This window comes from Leopardus geoffroyi, chromosome C2, assembly GCF_018350155.1.
Source record: "Leopardus geoffroyi isolate Oge1 chromosome C2, O.geoffroyi_Oge1_pat1.0, whole genome shotgun sequence".
NCBI lineage: Eukaryota > Metazoa > Chordata > Mammalia > Carnivora > Felidae > Leopardus > Leopardus geoffroyi.
In genome coordinates, this window is record NC_059333.1 from 75,798,494 (window position 1) to 75,815,085 (window position 16,592).

Below are 16,592 nucleotides of genomic sequence, written 5' to 3' on the forward strand. Positions count from 1 at the left end.
GTTAGGAAAGTAGTGCTTCAAGGGATTGTGGCTTTGCAACCCTTCCCTAGAACCTCATATAAGACAAACACTCTTCCTCTGCACTTTTATAAAAATGATTATGGGTCCAGTGTTAAAGTGTGTATTATCAATAAGGTAACATCCCACCTTTGGGGACTTTGCTGCTTGGTAGATTGTTGAAAAGAAGCTAAAAAGAACACCTCACAAAGTCCTCAGTGGCTTTGTTGGGAGAACTTTAGAAGTGTTGGAGCTTGTTGGTGGAACAGTTTTGAGGTCAAGGCCAAATCTTAGGGAAGGAAGCAAACTCCGAGTCTGAGTAGCAGAGAAGTGGGAGAATATTAACCTTTAGTACCTCCATGATGACACCCATCTCATCCCCAAACAAAACAAAAACAAATAGGAGAATGCAAAGAGAAATGTAAAGTCAGGGGAAGTGGGTAGAGGAAGGGGAAGCATACATCTGGAAAGTTACTGCAGCAAGTAGGAAGAGAACCCCAAACTGTGACCACTAAATAGGATTCATGAATCTCCTCCTCTCTCCCTTCTGCTTCTGAATAAAGCCATACCTAGCTCAGAGACCCTAGCCGCCTCTAAGGCTTCCGTAATCCATCCTGGAAAATCGTACGAAACTGATGCACAATCCCAATCCAATCCATTTTCTAGTTAGCAAAGGAAAATCCGGTCCGGCGTTTATTTTTAGCAGCGCTTCCCAGTGACCGAATGCTACAGCTCCTCAGCTAGGATAACTGAGGACCGTATTGGGGAGAGCGGCGAAGGGGGGCGGGGGAGCGGGAGGCGGCGAAAAGGGGAGGGGGGACGCCCTGCGCATGCGTGCCAGCGCCCATGCAAATCTGCTGTACATCCAGAGAGCAAAGTGGGATGATCTGTCACTACACCTGCAGCACCACGCTCGGAGGACAGCTCCTGCTGGCAGCTTCCAGACCCAGGTAAAAAAAAAAAAAAAAAAAAAAAAAATCTGAGCGGGCACCATGCATGCATTTCAATACCAGATACGCGTCGCAACCCATCCCCTGTAGAGGCAATCTGCTGCTGCTAAGTGTCCTTTGGTGCCTGATTGCAGCTTCAAGGTTTAAGAAATCCCATCTTTCAGGAAGCCTGAGGGGAAGGAAGGAAGTACGGGCGAAATCATCAGATTGGCTTCCCAGATTTGGGAATCTGAAGCGGGCCCACATCTTCCGGCCAACTTCCATTGAACTTCCAGCACTCGAAAGGGACCGAAATGGAGAGCAAAGGTATGTGGTTGTCCCCATCGGGGGACTTCCCGCTGGATGTGCGTGTGGCCAGGGCAGTCCTCAGCGAGGGGACTGCAGTGCTTGGGGAGCGAGCATCATACTAGGTCGATAGGAGGAGATGCTATGTCCGTTGCAGCACCAGGGGAGTGTGGCAGGAAGGCGACTTCTTTTTAACTCCCACAGCTTGGAAGACAGTGTTTAATACTCCATCAGTTGCGTAGTGAAGTGTGATGAGTTTTTTTTTTTTTCTTTTTGGGTGGGTGGGGGGAGAGTCTTTAGATGATGGGGGAGGAGAGATGTGTTGGTAAAGCAGTTTCTTTTCTGTAGAGTGGATGGGCTCAAATAATATATTTCATTTGCTTTAGGATTGCTGACAGGCATGTTTGTATCTGATATACAGTAATGCATTGCTATTAAAAAATGTTTGGATTTCTTCACCCCCACCCCATAAAGATGGTATTTCTGGGCGTGTATGACCACATCCTACTGCATTTTGAATATATATCAGCAGAGAAATTGGGTCTATTTGAAACAGTGTGCGTTAGAACTGACCTCTAAGGAGAACAGTGTATCAGAGTACTGCTTGGCTCCCAAGCGTGATGCATTTACTAGTTCTGGACATGTATATATTAATATTCTCTTCATAAGCAAATCTGCATACTATACACATACGAACTGGTAAATGAAGTATAAAAATCAACTTGTGATGCCATATTTAACAAACAAAATGACTATTACAGTTGTAAGGCTGATTATCCTTCGGGTTTAACTCCATCTATGCAGGTTTCTTCCTCCTCCTCCTCCTCCTCCCCCTCCTCCTCCTCTTTCTCCTCCTCTTCCTCCTCCTCCTCCTCCCCCTTCAAACACCCACCAGGTTGCAAGAACCTTGAGTGATGTGGTCAGATACCCAGTAGGAATATTGGATGTATTTAATTCTGGTGAAATCAGAAGAAATGATGTCAACTTTTATGAAACTATATTCATTACCCAGAACTCGAGAAGCTATATTTGAAACAAGGTTTTATTTTTAAACCAGGAATGTCAGTCATCGTGGCAATGTGCTCAGATCAGGGAATGGTGGGGTGTTACCTATTTCTGAGCTGACTAGTAAAAACAGAGTGTCGAATAATAGCAGGTATATGTTCAGTAAAGTATTTTAAGTATTTAATTAGAAGAGTTCAGTATTTGAACCTAGGAGAGCATTTACAGTATGAAAAGAACTGAATTAACATGGATTTACACTAGTTGGCAATTTTCAAATTAGACAGATTATCTTTAGGATTTGCTGATGGGCATTTCTATGTTCAATAATGATGTACCTACATGAGAGAGTCCATGTCTCTTATATAGATGAGGCATATATTTATTAACTCTTGTGTAATCCGTTTTTAAATGAGAAGCCAGTTTTAACTCATAGAGATCTGTAATATTCTAGTTGATTATTTCTGGAACGTAAGTTAACAACAGAGAGTATTATTTTACTCTAAAGCAGTTTTTTTTTTTTTTTGCACTTAGATGACACCTGCTATTTGGTTATTAAACTTTATTTGGCAAGGGTTCTGAGTAACAGTTTTGCTTCCAATTTATACACTAATTTTTGATCCACCATATACAGAGGATGTATCTCTTAGTGATTGTTTTTTACTTCCCTTCTTTGCCCATAAAATATGCTACATGTCACTCAAAGTGCCAGGTGATTTATATCTCAGGTTGATAACAGTAGCGTTCTAGCCATTAAGTACTGCCAATCTTGGGAATTTGGAATGGAGAAAGAATCTCAGAAATGCATCTGAGAAGAATCAGGCCAGAAGTTGTATGCCAATCCAGATCGCAGTGATACAGGCATGATTCACAGCACTGACCCAAAGGCAATGAAGAATTTTACCTTTATTGTGGTCGTTTTGCAGTGGTACCAAATTGCTTCAGGCACAAGACACAGTGAAAGTCCTTTTGCATTTAGTTCTTAGACTTCCTTTAAAAAACCGAATTAACCAGGTAGTGATCATATTAAGAATGGCTAATTACTTACACATTAGCTTCACTTTCTAAGTTGAGGCAAATGGCACAGGAAAAATGGTAGCTAACTTGAAATTTTTATTATAGAAGAAAAAAAAGTATATTGAGAGAAGTATATCCATATCTCATTCTAATTGATGCATCTTTCATACTTTATGCTCTCATGCACAAACTTCCTTCCCCCACAGATTTAAATCTAATTCTAGGAAGACATTCTCAAATGTAAGTACATATAATTTTCTTTTCTATTGGAAACTCTTTTAACATAGATTCAAAGAGTGTTACTGAATGATTCAGTTGAGGGTTCAAGAGTTCCTCATTTCAGAAAAAAAAATCTAATGGCCCAATTAATCTTGAATCTTGTTGCCAGCATTTGACAACCTTCACATTACCTCCAGCATTTGAAAACCTTTCTTAGAACACTTGTCCAGAGTCTCTAGCAGAACATCAGGTTACAAATAGGATAAAAATTTTTTGCTTCCTTATTACTTTGCATCACTTCCTATCATCCAGGGTAAGGAGGAGAGGAAAATAAATCAATTGACCTAGCAACCAATCATGATCTAATTTCAGTGATTTTTATGCACCATGATAATTAATATTTCCTCAAAGATTTGGGTTGGTTCACAGTCTGACCAGCTTTGACAGAATTTATGTCTTGCAGTGGTTCACAAACTTTGCTACACATTAGAATCATCTGGCATGCTTTTTAAACATCCTCATGCCTGGCCAAATCCCTACCACTGACATCAGAATGTTGAGGTGTAAGAGAGGCACAGGTATTTTTTAAAGATGCCAGGTGTAGCAATGTTTGGGCACCACTAATTTAGATTAGTGATAATCAAAATGTGATTTGAAGACTAGCTTTTTAGAAGTACAGAATCTGGATTTTTATTCTAGGCTTACTGGACCAGAATCTGATTTTTAACAACATCCCCAGGTAATGTACATGCCCATTAAACTTTGAGAAGCCTTGATTTAGAGTGACGCAAGAGGTTCTCTGTCCCTCTCTCTCATCTTCTTTTTGCCTTTTTCTGCCTGCACCACATCTTTTCTTTGTCTAGCTAGGTTCTAAACCTCAGGCTGGCATATTAGAAACACCTGTGGAGCATTTAAAGCATAAAGATGCTTAGGGCACACCTCTAGACATTCTGATTTAATTGGTTCCGGAGTGGAACCTGGGTGTAGGTATTTTTGAAAAGCTCCCCGGTGATGCTAATAGCTAGCCAGAATTAACCACTGGTCTAGGTCTTTGCTATTCAAGGTGTGGCCAATAGACAAGCAGCATTAGCATCATCTGGGAACTTGTTAGAAATTCAGAACGCCAGGCCCTACCCTAGACTTACTGAATCAACATGCATTTCAGTAAAATCTGCTGGTCATTTGCATGCACATTAAAGTGGGAGAGAGAAGCACAGGTCTAGGTCTTAGGGAACTGATGGTATCTAAGACTGCCACCTCCGTATAGAGGATGTGATATCCTCTAATCAGTACGGAAACTCCTGGATATGTGGTCATGTTATAGGTCTTTGGTTGCTTTTGGAAAGAGTGGGAATGAGATGGAAAAGACATTGCTTGTTTTATGGTTAGATCAGAAAATGGATTCACTTTTAAATACCCTCTCTGCTCTTCCTCAAGCCATTTAACTTTCAACCCCCGATTATCTTTGAACACTTATTCTGTAGGTCCATTCTGAGCTTCTGACAATATCCTGGTATTAACACAGGGTAGTGTGATATTAGACTGCTTAAATCAAGGTATGTCTTAGAGTGAATATTGCCTTAACCTCTTCCCATGGCCTATGGCCCTGTTTAACTCCTTTGAGATTTATTTGATGTGCCCCTTGCTCCACAAAATCTTCCCTGACCTCCCTGCCATCTAATTGGTATTTTGTTGGCATACTTTATGTGACCTAAGTATTGTTTGTCTCCCACATAATGCATTTCCTACAATCAGCATTGGAATCTTTGTGTTCTTTATTTAAACAAGTACTTACTGAATACCTGCTATATTCTCAATTGTGCCTGCTTCTGAGACTAAAAGAAAACTAAGATGCAGTCCCCAGTCTTAAAGATCTCCTTCTCATGACTCCACTAATAGATTAACCTTCCTGCAGGCATCATCTGAACTTCTTACACTCCTGCAGCTACCCAGCTGCCTGCTTCAGCTAAAACATTTTTGTTTACTATAGCGGAGTTCTGGTTACATATGTTGGCCTGAATGGCCTGACTTAGTTTACCATGCCATGTTCATGCATTCAGTAGAGAGTAAATCAAGAGAGGTGAAAGATGTTTGGGTACCAGAAACATCAGTTTGATTCCAGAACATAGAAGGCAGTGACCTGACCTGCTTTCTCTGTAGAGAACTGCACATGTATCCCCAGTGAGGATTCAACTCTCTTCTGGGTTTCACATCAACCATTAGAGTCGAACCAGGGGCATGAACCAATATATTTAAGGCACAGAACAGTTGTTTCTCTGAAACCAGAGTGACTCACTTTGTAGGAGAGAAGGGAAATGTATCTGTAGTAACTAGTTGAGCAGATCTGGGAAGTGATTTTAAGAAAAGCTATTTCATGCTTTAAAAAAAAAATCCCAAACTCTGAGGCCATTGTGGTGGGATAGGTAAAATATAATGCAGTAAAAAACATAACAATAGAAGAGGCATTGGGCATGAGATCCTTTTTGCTACCCCAGCTCTAATAAGTAACCTTGGGCAAATCATTTTCTTTCTCTTCTGAGTCTCATGATTCTTAGGTTGTAAAGGGAGTTCATTTCATTGAATTCAAAAGGTTTACTTAGTTGCTGCATTGTTCCAAGAGCATTGTTAAATGCAGGGTATGGGGATATAAATAGTGCATTGACTGCCCTCTAGGAGCTTCCTTCTGTTCTGGAGACACATGAACAGACTCAGGAGCTGTTTATTTCCAACATCGTATGTCTTTTCCTTATTCATTTTTCAGTGCTGGTGGTTGCCCAGAGGCTAGAGTATAAAGTCTTACAGTGATTAATGGCCTCTATAGGGACACTTGACATTCCACAGCAGCAGATAAACCAAACCCCTTTTGGTTTATCTAAACAAAATTATTGTGTGGGGAAAACATCTGAACTCAAGCTAAGTATCTATTCTAAAAGTGGTCTGGCTGACCAGCTACCTTGCCAGTAACCTACTGTCTGATTTAGGCGCTTATTGTGAGTTGTGTTAGCATCAGGAATGAGTCCAGAGGTGGCAGCAAGCAGTGCCACCCCTTACCTCTGTCTCTATGCCTTTAAGCTTCTGAAGTACTGACCCTGTTAGGTATGCTGTCTTGTACCCATTACATGGACCAGTAGTGGTAAATTGGATTTTCTGACTTGTCACATTTTAACTGCTGCAAATAACATTCATGAGACACTTTGTATTCTTTCCAGGGGCTTTTAAGACATATCATCTCCCTTCAAACCCTGTGATTAGGCATTTTAACTTCATTTTATAGATAGCAAAAACAGAGGCTCAGAAAGACTAAGTGACTTAGGCAACTCATCTTTGTTTCTCTGTGAAATAAGAATTACTGTACCCACCCCAAACCCCGCACTATAATATCATGATTATGAAATTAAACGCATACCAGTAAAGCATGCAGCGTTCTGTAGAATCACACTTAGTCTTTTGTTATTATTAGATGTGTTTGTCTTTTCCCTAGAATGTGAGATCTTGGAGGGAAGGAATTGGTCCTTTGCTACCTTTGTAGTTTTAGAAGCAGATGTGTCGCATGGATACTCAACAAATCTTCCCCGTTGATTTCTGCAAAGGCTTTAATTTACTAAAAGGGATTTCTTCTGTGTTTAGTCTATATTTCTATAGTAACTCCTTGAACACCTGAATTTGTATCTGTTTTGCTAGGACTTAGTTGTGAGGCAGTTATATAATAACATCGTGTGGGTTTGGGGATGGGGATAGATTGGGTCAAGTATTACACCTTGAATGGTTTAAAATACAGTGTAAAATCTGATGACTAATAGCATTCTCCATCAGGGGTGCACATCAAAATCATTGGGTATGCATGGTACACAGCACTGGGATATTTAAGAAGCACCTCAGATGGTTAGGGTGTGCATTCTCAATTAGGAACCAATAGATAAGCCATTGGGGGGGGGGATTAATATGAAAATATAACATGTACCTGAGTCACTCATCAGGAACACTACAGGACTCCCACTGCCTGGATCCTGACTATTATTATCTTAAGTGTTAAGAGAGTGTGACACGTAGACAAGAGACCTAATTCCTGTACTATAGGCTTGGGATAGAAAATAGACAGGTCAATAGACTGTGGGTGTCTGAGGCTAAGAAGACACATCGTTTCCCCCAATTATCTTCATCTTTGCATTAGCATCCTTGCACTCAGAACATGGTGGATTTTTTTCCCAGGATCTATGTCTATAGTTCTAAGTTTAGTTTGCTCTTCTCTCCAGGTACTTTTTCAAACAATCTCTGTCTCCTTGTCTTTGGGAATGTGGGATTCCCACCCCAGAGGAGGCCATGGTATTTCGCTCCTGTGATACAATTGACGGTACCTTGGAAGAAGTCCCAAAGGACACCTGTAGCTCCTCCACAGACCCTTGTTCTTTTCCCCTTTTTTACAAATCATAGACTGGCTTCTTAACTGAGACAAACCCCGTCACCAGTGATTCAGAGAGTGCAGATAATCGAAAGTGGACTTTAAACTATGCAAAAGAAGGACAGGAAGTTGTTATTTTGTAGTTGGGGTTTTTGTTGCTCTCCTCATTGTGGATTGCCATTAGCCTGAGAAGCAGCCCAAAGGGACGGGACTGCAAAAAAACAAACTCAGAAGCTTTTACAGGCCATTCAGAAGATAACTAAATGTATCAGATTCCCTTTACCAGAAGGTAGGAGGAAGCAGCAATGCCAATCTGCCAATAATGTGTCCATCTCTTCCTACCCCATTCATTCTTACAGTTATCGCCTGTGTGAAATGGTTTTTCTTGAACCCTTAAATACCGATAATATTCAAACAGGTGGAGCAAACCTCAACACAGGGCAAATTGGGACATTCTTTTTCAACTTTTTGGAAACCAAGAACCTAGATATGTTTCTGGCTTTAAAAAAAATGACATAATCATTCTAATGGTTAACATCTAGAAAGTTTAAAATTATTCGAGCAGTTTTCTCCTAAGGCACTTCTTTCATTTCAAAATATTTTTAACATTTCTAGTACTATTTAAAATTGAATTTGATTTGCTTCTTTTTCTCTTCTGGGATTTAAAGGAGAAGTATTTGCTACGTGTCAAGAGAAAGGTTGCCATGCAAATCATGCTTCATTTGCAAGTCTACAAATGATTTAAAAGGAGATGACATAGATACTTTTTACCTGTGGACTTTGCATTGGCATCAGCATAAAAAAGCAAAGTGATGATGCTAATAGAGGGAAACCCTCGATAATACTGAGGCAAGGGAGACAACTAAAGCAATTTTAAAACAAGGCAGTTGGTTGATTTATTTAATAAGCAGTACTTATTGATTACCTAGTATGTGTTTGGATTCTCTAAGTCTGAGTTTTTCAAACTGGGGCATGCACACTAAAGGGATTGCAAACTGGTGTGATCCACTGAGGCACAGAAAACATGCTGCATGTTCTGATGAAATAAAACTAAAACCATGAAACAAACTCTTAACAAACTGCGGATTGATGGAGGGAGGTGAGAAAATGGGTTAAATAGGTGAGGGGGATTCAGGAGGGCACTTGTGATGAGCGCTGGGTGTTGTATATAAGTGATGAATCACTGTATTTTACACCTGAAACTAATATTATACTATGTTAACAATCTTGAAACAATAAATAAATAAATAAACAAATAAATAAAGTACTTTAATTAAAAAACACACAACAAAACTAATATTGGGCTAGATGCTAGAAAACCTCCCTTCAGGTTCTAGTCCCTGTATTCAATGGAGGAACTGGGGAATAATCTTTTCCATCTCCTCTCTGGAGCTCAGGGTCCTAAGTCTTTTTTTTTTTTTTTTTTTTAACTTGATTTGCCTATTGTTTTCTATTTTCTTATTACAGAGAAACTACTTTTTCAGCTACTTTGTATTCTTCCTTTACTTGGTCCTGTTTAGACTTGACGTCTACGGAAAATACAACGGGGTGGTCATTACTACCACATTAATTTTTAAAGACACACTATAGGTCTGAGCTAGATTTTTAATACTGTGAGTTGTGTGACTGACATTGCTAGGTCTATTGCTGAGTTGAGCAATTTATTTGGTTCCAAGTGAGAAAGGACTAAGATGAGGAGGTCAATTGCTACTTGGCTGGCATTTGTAGATTGCATGATTATGACCACATATAGGCCCAGGTATGTCGGAACTGAGTGGGGGCTGCGGGAGCCTTGTGGCAAAGACCCTGGCTGGGGAATCTGAAGATTTGGATTGAATCCTGCTTCCTGCCCCAACTGTTAATTTAGAGTTGCGCTGTCTTTGTTTCTTCATCTGTGAAACAAGGGTGGATTAGAGGCAAGATTCATTTCATCTCTGGGATTGTCAGAACCAGCATTTGTGAGGTATTTATGTAGGTACCACAGTGGATAAATTCTGTTTAAGGATTTATGGTTGGTGCCTTGGTCTCCTATTTCTTTGGCTATCTGAGTGACATTTTCTCAACAGATTGTATGTTATGCTTTTTTTTTTTTTTTATCCTCACACGGGTCTTCTTTACAATTAAGATTAGTTTATTTATAAATCAGTCATATGTGAAGTTGATTTGGTAGATACGGTTTTCTCCTTTCTCCCACCCTAACCAGCACCTCACCCCTAAAAAAAGGAAAGACAAACAGAATAATGCCAAGAAACCCAAGTGCTGAATGTTTTACTGACGTAATAGAAGGAGATTTGATTTTCTTATAGCCCTCAATCAGCAGTAATATATTATTAAAAAATAATTGCGCTCAGTCCTTTAGTCTTCAAACAATTAAAAAACCGATAACTATCTCTTCTGATATTTGATTAGCTACAGATCATTTCAGATAGAAGATACATTTTCACTTCCAGATGAAAGTTATCCAAAGTCTAAGAGTTTCATGGTTAATAAGCTGAATTTCTTGAACGCACCAAGAATGAAATACAGTGATGAGGTGGAAATTTGACAGCCATTAACATGTTTATGAACATGAGTTACAATCAGAAATACTTGTGATATGATGATCCTTATAAAAAACAGTGATGTGGTTATATGTACTGATTTCATTAATGTAGAATTTGTATGTCCATGGACAAGGAGTAGATTGTAATTTGCAAAAAAGTGGCAATATTTGGGTAATGCTAATTGAATTATGGATGGATTTTTCCCCATTTTCAAAATTTTCACCAATATTTAAGTTTCTTGTTGTTGTTGTTGTTGTTGTTGTTGTTAATAAAGTATAGGTACACTGGGTATTGGGTTCAGTGATAATCTTTTAAACAAATCTACTCAAACTGAACTCAAGCAAATCCATGCTTCATGGTTTTATGCTTTATTCATGTGAGACATTGAAAGGACATTTGAAGAGATGATTGCCTTTTGAAATAATGTTAATGTAGCTTTTGCTATGTACCAAGCACTGTGTTTTACGTATATTGACTCATTTAATCCTGATAACAATCTAGTGATTCAGGCACTATTGTTGTTCCTATTTTAGGAAGTAAAAAAACCAGGGATAGAGACTGTAAGTAACTTTCCCAGATTACACAGCTAGTAAGTGGCAGACTGGCTTTATCATCTGTGAGTTTAACCCCTACTGAAAGTCGAAAGCATATTTTGCTCTAGTCTGGTGAGTCTAGACTTATCTTTGTTATTGAAAACTAGCCCATCTTTGCACACACATGTTAAATGTGTACATTTTATTAAGTTTTAGGATGCCTGATCTCTGTAGGCTCAGTCTCCCCCAAGCTTCGGGCCAGTGAGAGTAGACTTGGGGCATCACTGGAAGTTCCTGCCTGATATCAGGTGGGTATGAGAAAGAGTCCTTTGTTCTTGTGTGCCTTCTGTTGACTTATAAACCCAATGGCTTAACTAACCATGGGGTTACAATTACCATTTTTTATTTTTATCTCACCTCCAATAGCTGTCTTGCATATCTGGGAAGCTCAGTGGTATGGTAGAAAGATTATAAGGCTTGAAGTCAGGGGCTCCTGGGTGGCTCAGTCGGGTGAGTGTCTGACTTCAGCTCAGGTCATGATCTCATGGTTTGTGGGTTCAAGCCCCGTGTCGGGCTCTGTGCTGACAGCTCAGAGCCTGGAGCCTGCTTCAGATTCTGTGTCTCCCTCTCTCTCTCTGCCTCATCCCCGCTTGTGCTCTGTCTCTGTCTCTCTCTCAAAAATAAATAAACATTAAAAAAAAAAAAAAGACTTGAAATCAGACATAACAACTAGCAACTTGTTAATCCCTATGGCTTGAGCAGGATTTGTCTCTGTGTCTTTGCCTCCTCATCTGTACAATGGCTGTTTCAAAATTGATGGGGCAAGGAAAGAAAATATATATAAAGAACCAAGTCTAAAATCAGTAGTCAATAATAACAGCTGTTGCTGTTGAGGTTATTATTTGATCCTTAGGCTTACACCTTCCTCTTTTCCTGAATGGGGCTGGATTCTTGTCTCAAACTCCTAATTATTACCTTAGCTTTGTTCCATAGAACTAGATGCAGCTATTGGTGTCCTTAATACCACATGAACATTCCTGATACATGACAGGATTCCTACTTGATGCTGGAAGCTGCTACCTTTCTTACTCTTAATGACACATTCCTTCCTTTCCCATCATTCTCCTCCTCCTCCTTTGACATGAGGTGTAATGGATCTAGAATTGGTTCCATTCCTCCTCACTCTTCTTTAGACTGCTAACCTTGCTGCCCTCAGTGGTTTTCTCCTTTATCCTGCCTAACTCCAGTTTACTCATTTTTCTTTGGTTGGAACCACCAGAATCCTATGCAACAATGGTATATTGTTCCAAACCATAGTTTTCAAGACATAGTGTTAATATCATGCTATAAAAATTAAAGAGTAGTGACACTGATTGGTTAATCCATTGATCTGCTTGATCAGAATTTTACTAATTTGTCCCCATTGTCTGACCTAAAATGCGGTCCAGTTTCCTCAGCTTGTGTAGACAAGCTAAACTTCTCTTGTACCTTGTTATTGAGTATAGAAATAAATGTGTATTTTGCTGATATTTGAGGAATGTCAGAATAAGGGATCATGGGTAGCATTGTCATGAGGAAAACATATAGCTTAAAAGAGTAAGTAAGATTATGTCTAAAAAATCACCCCAGTACAACCACACCAGTTAGTTAGTTAATACAAAGTTGTTATTAATAATGTAAATAAATAATACATGTATACAAATAATGTACGTTTGGAAGTGTCCATTTATCCATTTCTCTGTATCACGCACATTGGTTGCCATTGGGATTAAAAATGGAAAAAAGACCTTTTCTGACCTCACGAAGACTTTATAGACAAACTTTTGAAGGTAGACACAAGCAGAGTCTGGGAAGAGCTGACTGCTGGTGATGCATGTGAAAATTTAGATTAAAATTTAAATTTACTCTTAATATCACATCTTCTGTGTGGATTGCTCTGGCTAGGTGTTATAGGACAGAGACCAATGATTATGACAAGGTTTATACCCTTTGCTATTATACCAGATACAGAAATATAATCCATGGGAACACAGAGAAGGGAGTTGGCATTTGAGTTTGGTCTTGCAGAAGGAATGGAACTGACAAATTGTAAAACTATTCCAGGCTGATGGAATAGTATAATCAAAGGTATAGATTAATTGGCAAACATGTTACAACTTGGAAAACATTAAGTGGTTGGTTAATTTATTCATCTAGCAAATATTTGTTATGCTGGATACCGTTCCAGGATACTGTTCCACTGTACTGAATATAGTAGTGAGAAGACAAAGTCCCCACCCTCATGAAGCAGGTAGGTTTGGGGACACGATACAGTGAATGATGAATCATGAAAGATTAGGGGAAATTGTGGAGGCCTGTTACAAATTACATAATGTAGATGATGATAATGTACATTTAAAACATTAATTAATATAATTATCTTTAAAAATTAGATTCCCAGGGCTTTTAGAGTATAATTCTACTTGCAAAGCTTCAGTTATTCCCTTGCTTTTCAAGAAAATATCCACTTTACAAAGCAAGGCATACCTATAAACATACTGCCATGGCCAGAGAAAATACTGTGATCCAGTATTTTACTCTATGACTTTTGCCAGTCTCTGATGCTAAGACACTTCCCTTGCTTAATGGAACAGTGAATTTCACTTCTGGTCACTTTTGGCTTTCAATCCCCTGAAATTTTTGCATTGCAAATTACAAATTGGTATTTAGGAGAAAGGTCCAGAGAATCATTTTGAAATGTGTCAGGTTCAAAAACCATACCTTGAAGGTCTATAAATTATTATCAAGTCTCAGAATTATGATTACAGGGCACGAATGACACAAGTACTAATATACGTGTATTTTGCAACTATGTTATATCGACTCTTCAAACTCTCCTACCCTTAATATATGAAGACTCATGTAAGAAATATGTTTGACTTAAACCTTACCATCACTCTTTCAATGGCATATTTTGTTTTTCTAGCTATATTTCTTTAGGGAAGATAAGGAAATTAAAAAGAGTAGTTTCTGAACCCAATTATGTTTTTGATTTTTGTCTGTACATTTTCTATGTGAAGAAATTGGGCAAGGTTCCTAAATCTCCCTAGCTATAGATTTTATCATCCATATAATGGTGCTAATAATAGTATCTATTAAAGGAGATGTTTTAAGGATTAAATGAGATGACATATTAAAGTGTTTACTACACTGCCTGGCATATAGTAAAGACTCAACAAAACATAGCTATGATTAAATATCTCAAAACTGCCTCATTATAACCTCTGGTACAAAATTATAGCCATGGCTTTTGCTGAGTCTGATGGATTCATGTTTGCTTAATTATTTAAATGAATTCCAAGCATAGTATTCCAGTCTGAACTTTTAGTTGTAACTCAACATAGAGCTGCAAAATACAGTAACCCCTCAAAGATACCACTTTTGGATCAAAGTCTTCAAACTGTTCCAGGAAGACACTTCCTGTCAAATTGGACAGCGATAATCAATGGTTGAAATCTAGAATACCATCTTATATAGAGAAGGTCTCATCCTGGCTGGTGAAAGATTTATGAACAAGATTTCGAAATTGAAGGTCAGCAGATGATTTTCATCTAATAGCCATAAGGAGCAGTTAGACAGATGGCAAAGACAGCCTTGTCTTTTCTCTGAGCAACCTCTTTTGATCTTGACTGGCCATGAATCATGTCTCAGTGAGGAGGTGAGGGTGTTGGGAGCAGGCTGCAGCCTCCTAAGATACTCATTCCTTTAAGAATGTTTCTGGAACAAAAGAGTTATAAAGACAATCCCTCATGAATAAAATTTGAGGTGATTTCTTCCTTTGCTTTTTTTTTTTTTACTTATTATTTTTGTCACAGTTCTAGAAAGCGTATTATCCAAGATAGTTTCTTGTCTCCTCCCTCATTTTTTTTTCTCTTCAGAAACAATCCCTTTCAACTCTTTTTGATATTTATTCTCATATTCTAAATAATATAATATTCTTGCTGCCTCTCAATTTCTCAGATCTGTTGTTCATGTCCTGCCATGGAATTGAACTTTCTATCTCTTTTCATGATCACATTCTCACCCTTACAGGCATCCTTCTAGCCTGCCATCTTCCCAAGGCTGTTACTTTGTTACTTTGGTTAGATCGGGTTTTGGTAGTTAATTATTATGACCTGGTAAATACTTTTTATGACTAACCAAGTTAAACTATCATTACTCTTCCTTTCCTCTTAAGATTTTGTGTTTTTTCTCTGATTGATAGCTGTCTTGTTTTTTTGTTTGCTCAGCTCTCTGTGTACTTTTCACTATTTAACTACAGGTCTCTCTGCCAGTGTTCTGAATCTCATCTCAAGACATTCAGTTGTAGAGATAATTCTATCAAGGTCATCTTCTTGAAGTGATCTCTCTCAGTACTTTTTGACTTGATTCTACATGTGCTCTTTTCCTTTGATGCCCTGTACATGGGTTTGATTTTGGAATCTTCCTTTCCATCACCATGGAAAATCTCTGCAGGTCTCTTTGCTTTGATCTCTTGTTCTCCTGTATCCTCTGTATTCTTCTCTCCCTTATTTTGGGGGAATAAATTTTCCAGTGACTTCCTGAAAAAAAAAAGATACATAATAGTTAAACTTGAAATATCTGAAATATCTTTGTGATATCTGAAAATACCTTCATTCTTTCCTCATATTTGAATAATAATTTGGTAAAGAATTTTAGTTTGAAAATAATTTTCCTGAAATGGCACTGCTATAATATCTTTTTTGTCTTTCACTTTGGTTGTTCTGGTCTGATGCCATTCTGATTCTTTATTTTTTGAACAGACTGATTTTTTTCTCTTTGAAAACTTACAGGATCTATTCTTTTTGGCTGAGTTCGGAAACTTTATGAAGATTTGCCTTGTTGTGGTTTAATATTTACCCATTAGGGTGGGCACTTAGCAGGCTTCCTTAATATGGAAACTCATTCTTTACATCTAGAAAACTTTACTGAATATTTTTTTCTTGGTAATTTCTTCTTCTGCCCCTCCTCGTCCTCCTCCTTTGTTATTGTTCGATTCCAGCTTTTTGGAAATCTTATTACTTAGATATTGATATCCTGAATTTCTTATTTGATGTTTTTATTTTTCATATATTTTATCTTTTATTTTCCATCTCTTCTGCATTTTTCCCTATTCTCTAGGTGATAGACTCAATTTTATCTTTTAATCTTTCTGTTATTTCTTTTTGAAATTTCTGGTATCAGACTTTTAGTTCCAAGATCCTTATTTGTTGCTTTTCTTTGAATGTTTGATTTTAAATTATGCTGTCTTGTTTCGCTAAGGCAATATTTTCTAATACCTTGTTAAGGATAGTAATGCTATATTTTTCAGAAGTTTTCATCTCCTTCTATAGCCATTGTTTCCAGTTAGCTTTTTTTAAATTCCTTGCTTTAATTTTTCTCTTTCACGTTAGAGAGTTTTTACCAATATTTTTTATATTTGGTTGCCCCTTCCAAAGTGTGGGGGGCTAAAAAGGTTACTGGAAGGAATCTCTGTGCACATGGATGGGCTTATTGAAATGATCTCAGTTGTAGGGTAATCACAGTGGGCTGCTCACTGTGGAGCTCCTGATTCAGTATCTTTAGGTCTTGCCTCTTAATATTTACAAGTTCCCCAAAGACTTTTTTT

At 38.2% G+C, this 16,592-nt stretch overlaps 1 protein-coding gene across 1 annotated transcript in view; it reads left to right on the forward strand.

The window, feature by feature from the left end:
• Window positions 1-816: 816 nt before the first annotated feature.
• FGF12 (fibroblast growth factor 12) overlaps window positions 817-16,592 on the forward strand; it is a 567,564-nt gene continuing 551,788 nt past the window's right edge. Inside the window, exons 1-2 of the mRNA XM_045502588.1 lie at window positions 817-947; window positions 1,112-1,253. Of these exons, the coding sequence (XP_045358544.1) occupies window positions 1,241-1,253 (13 nt within the window). The 5' untranslated portion in view covers window positions 817-947; window positions 1,112-1,240. The remainder of the gene's footprint in view (window positions 948-1,111; window positions 1,254-16,592) is intronic.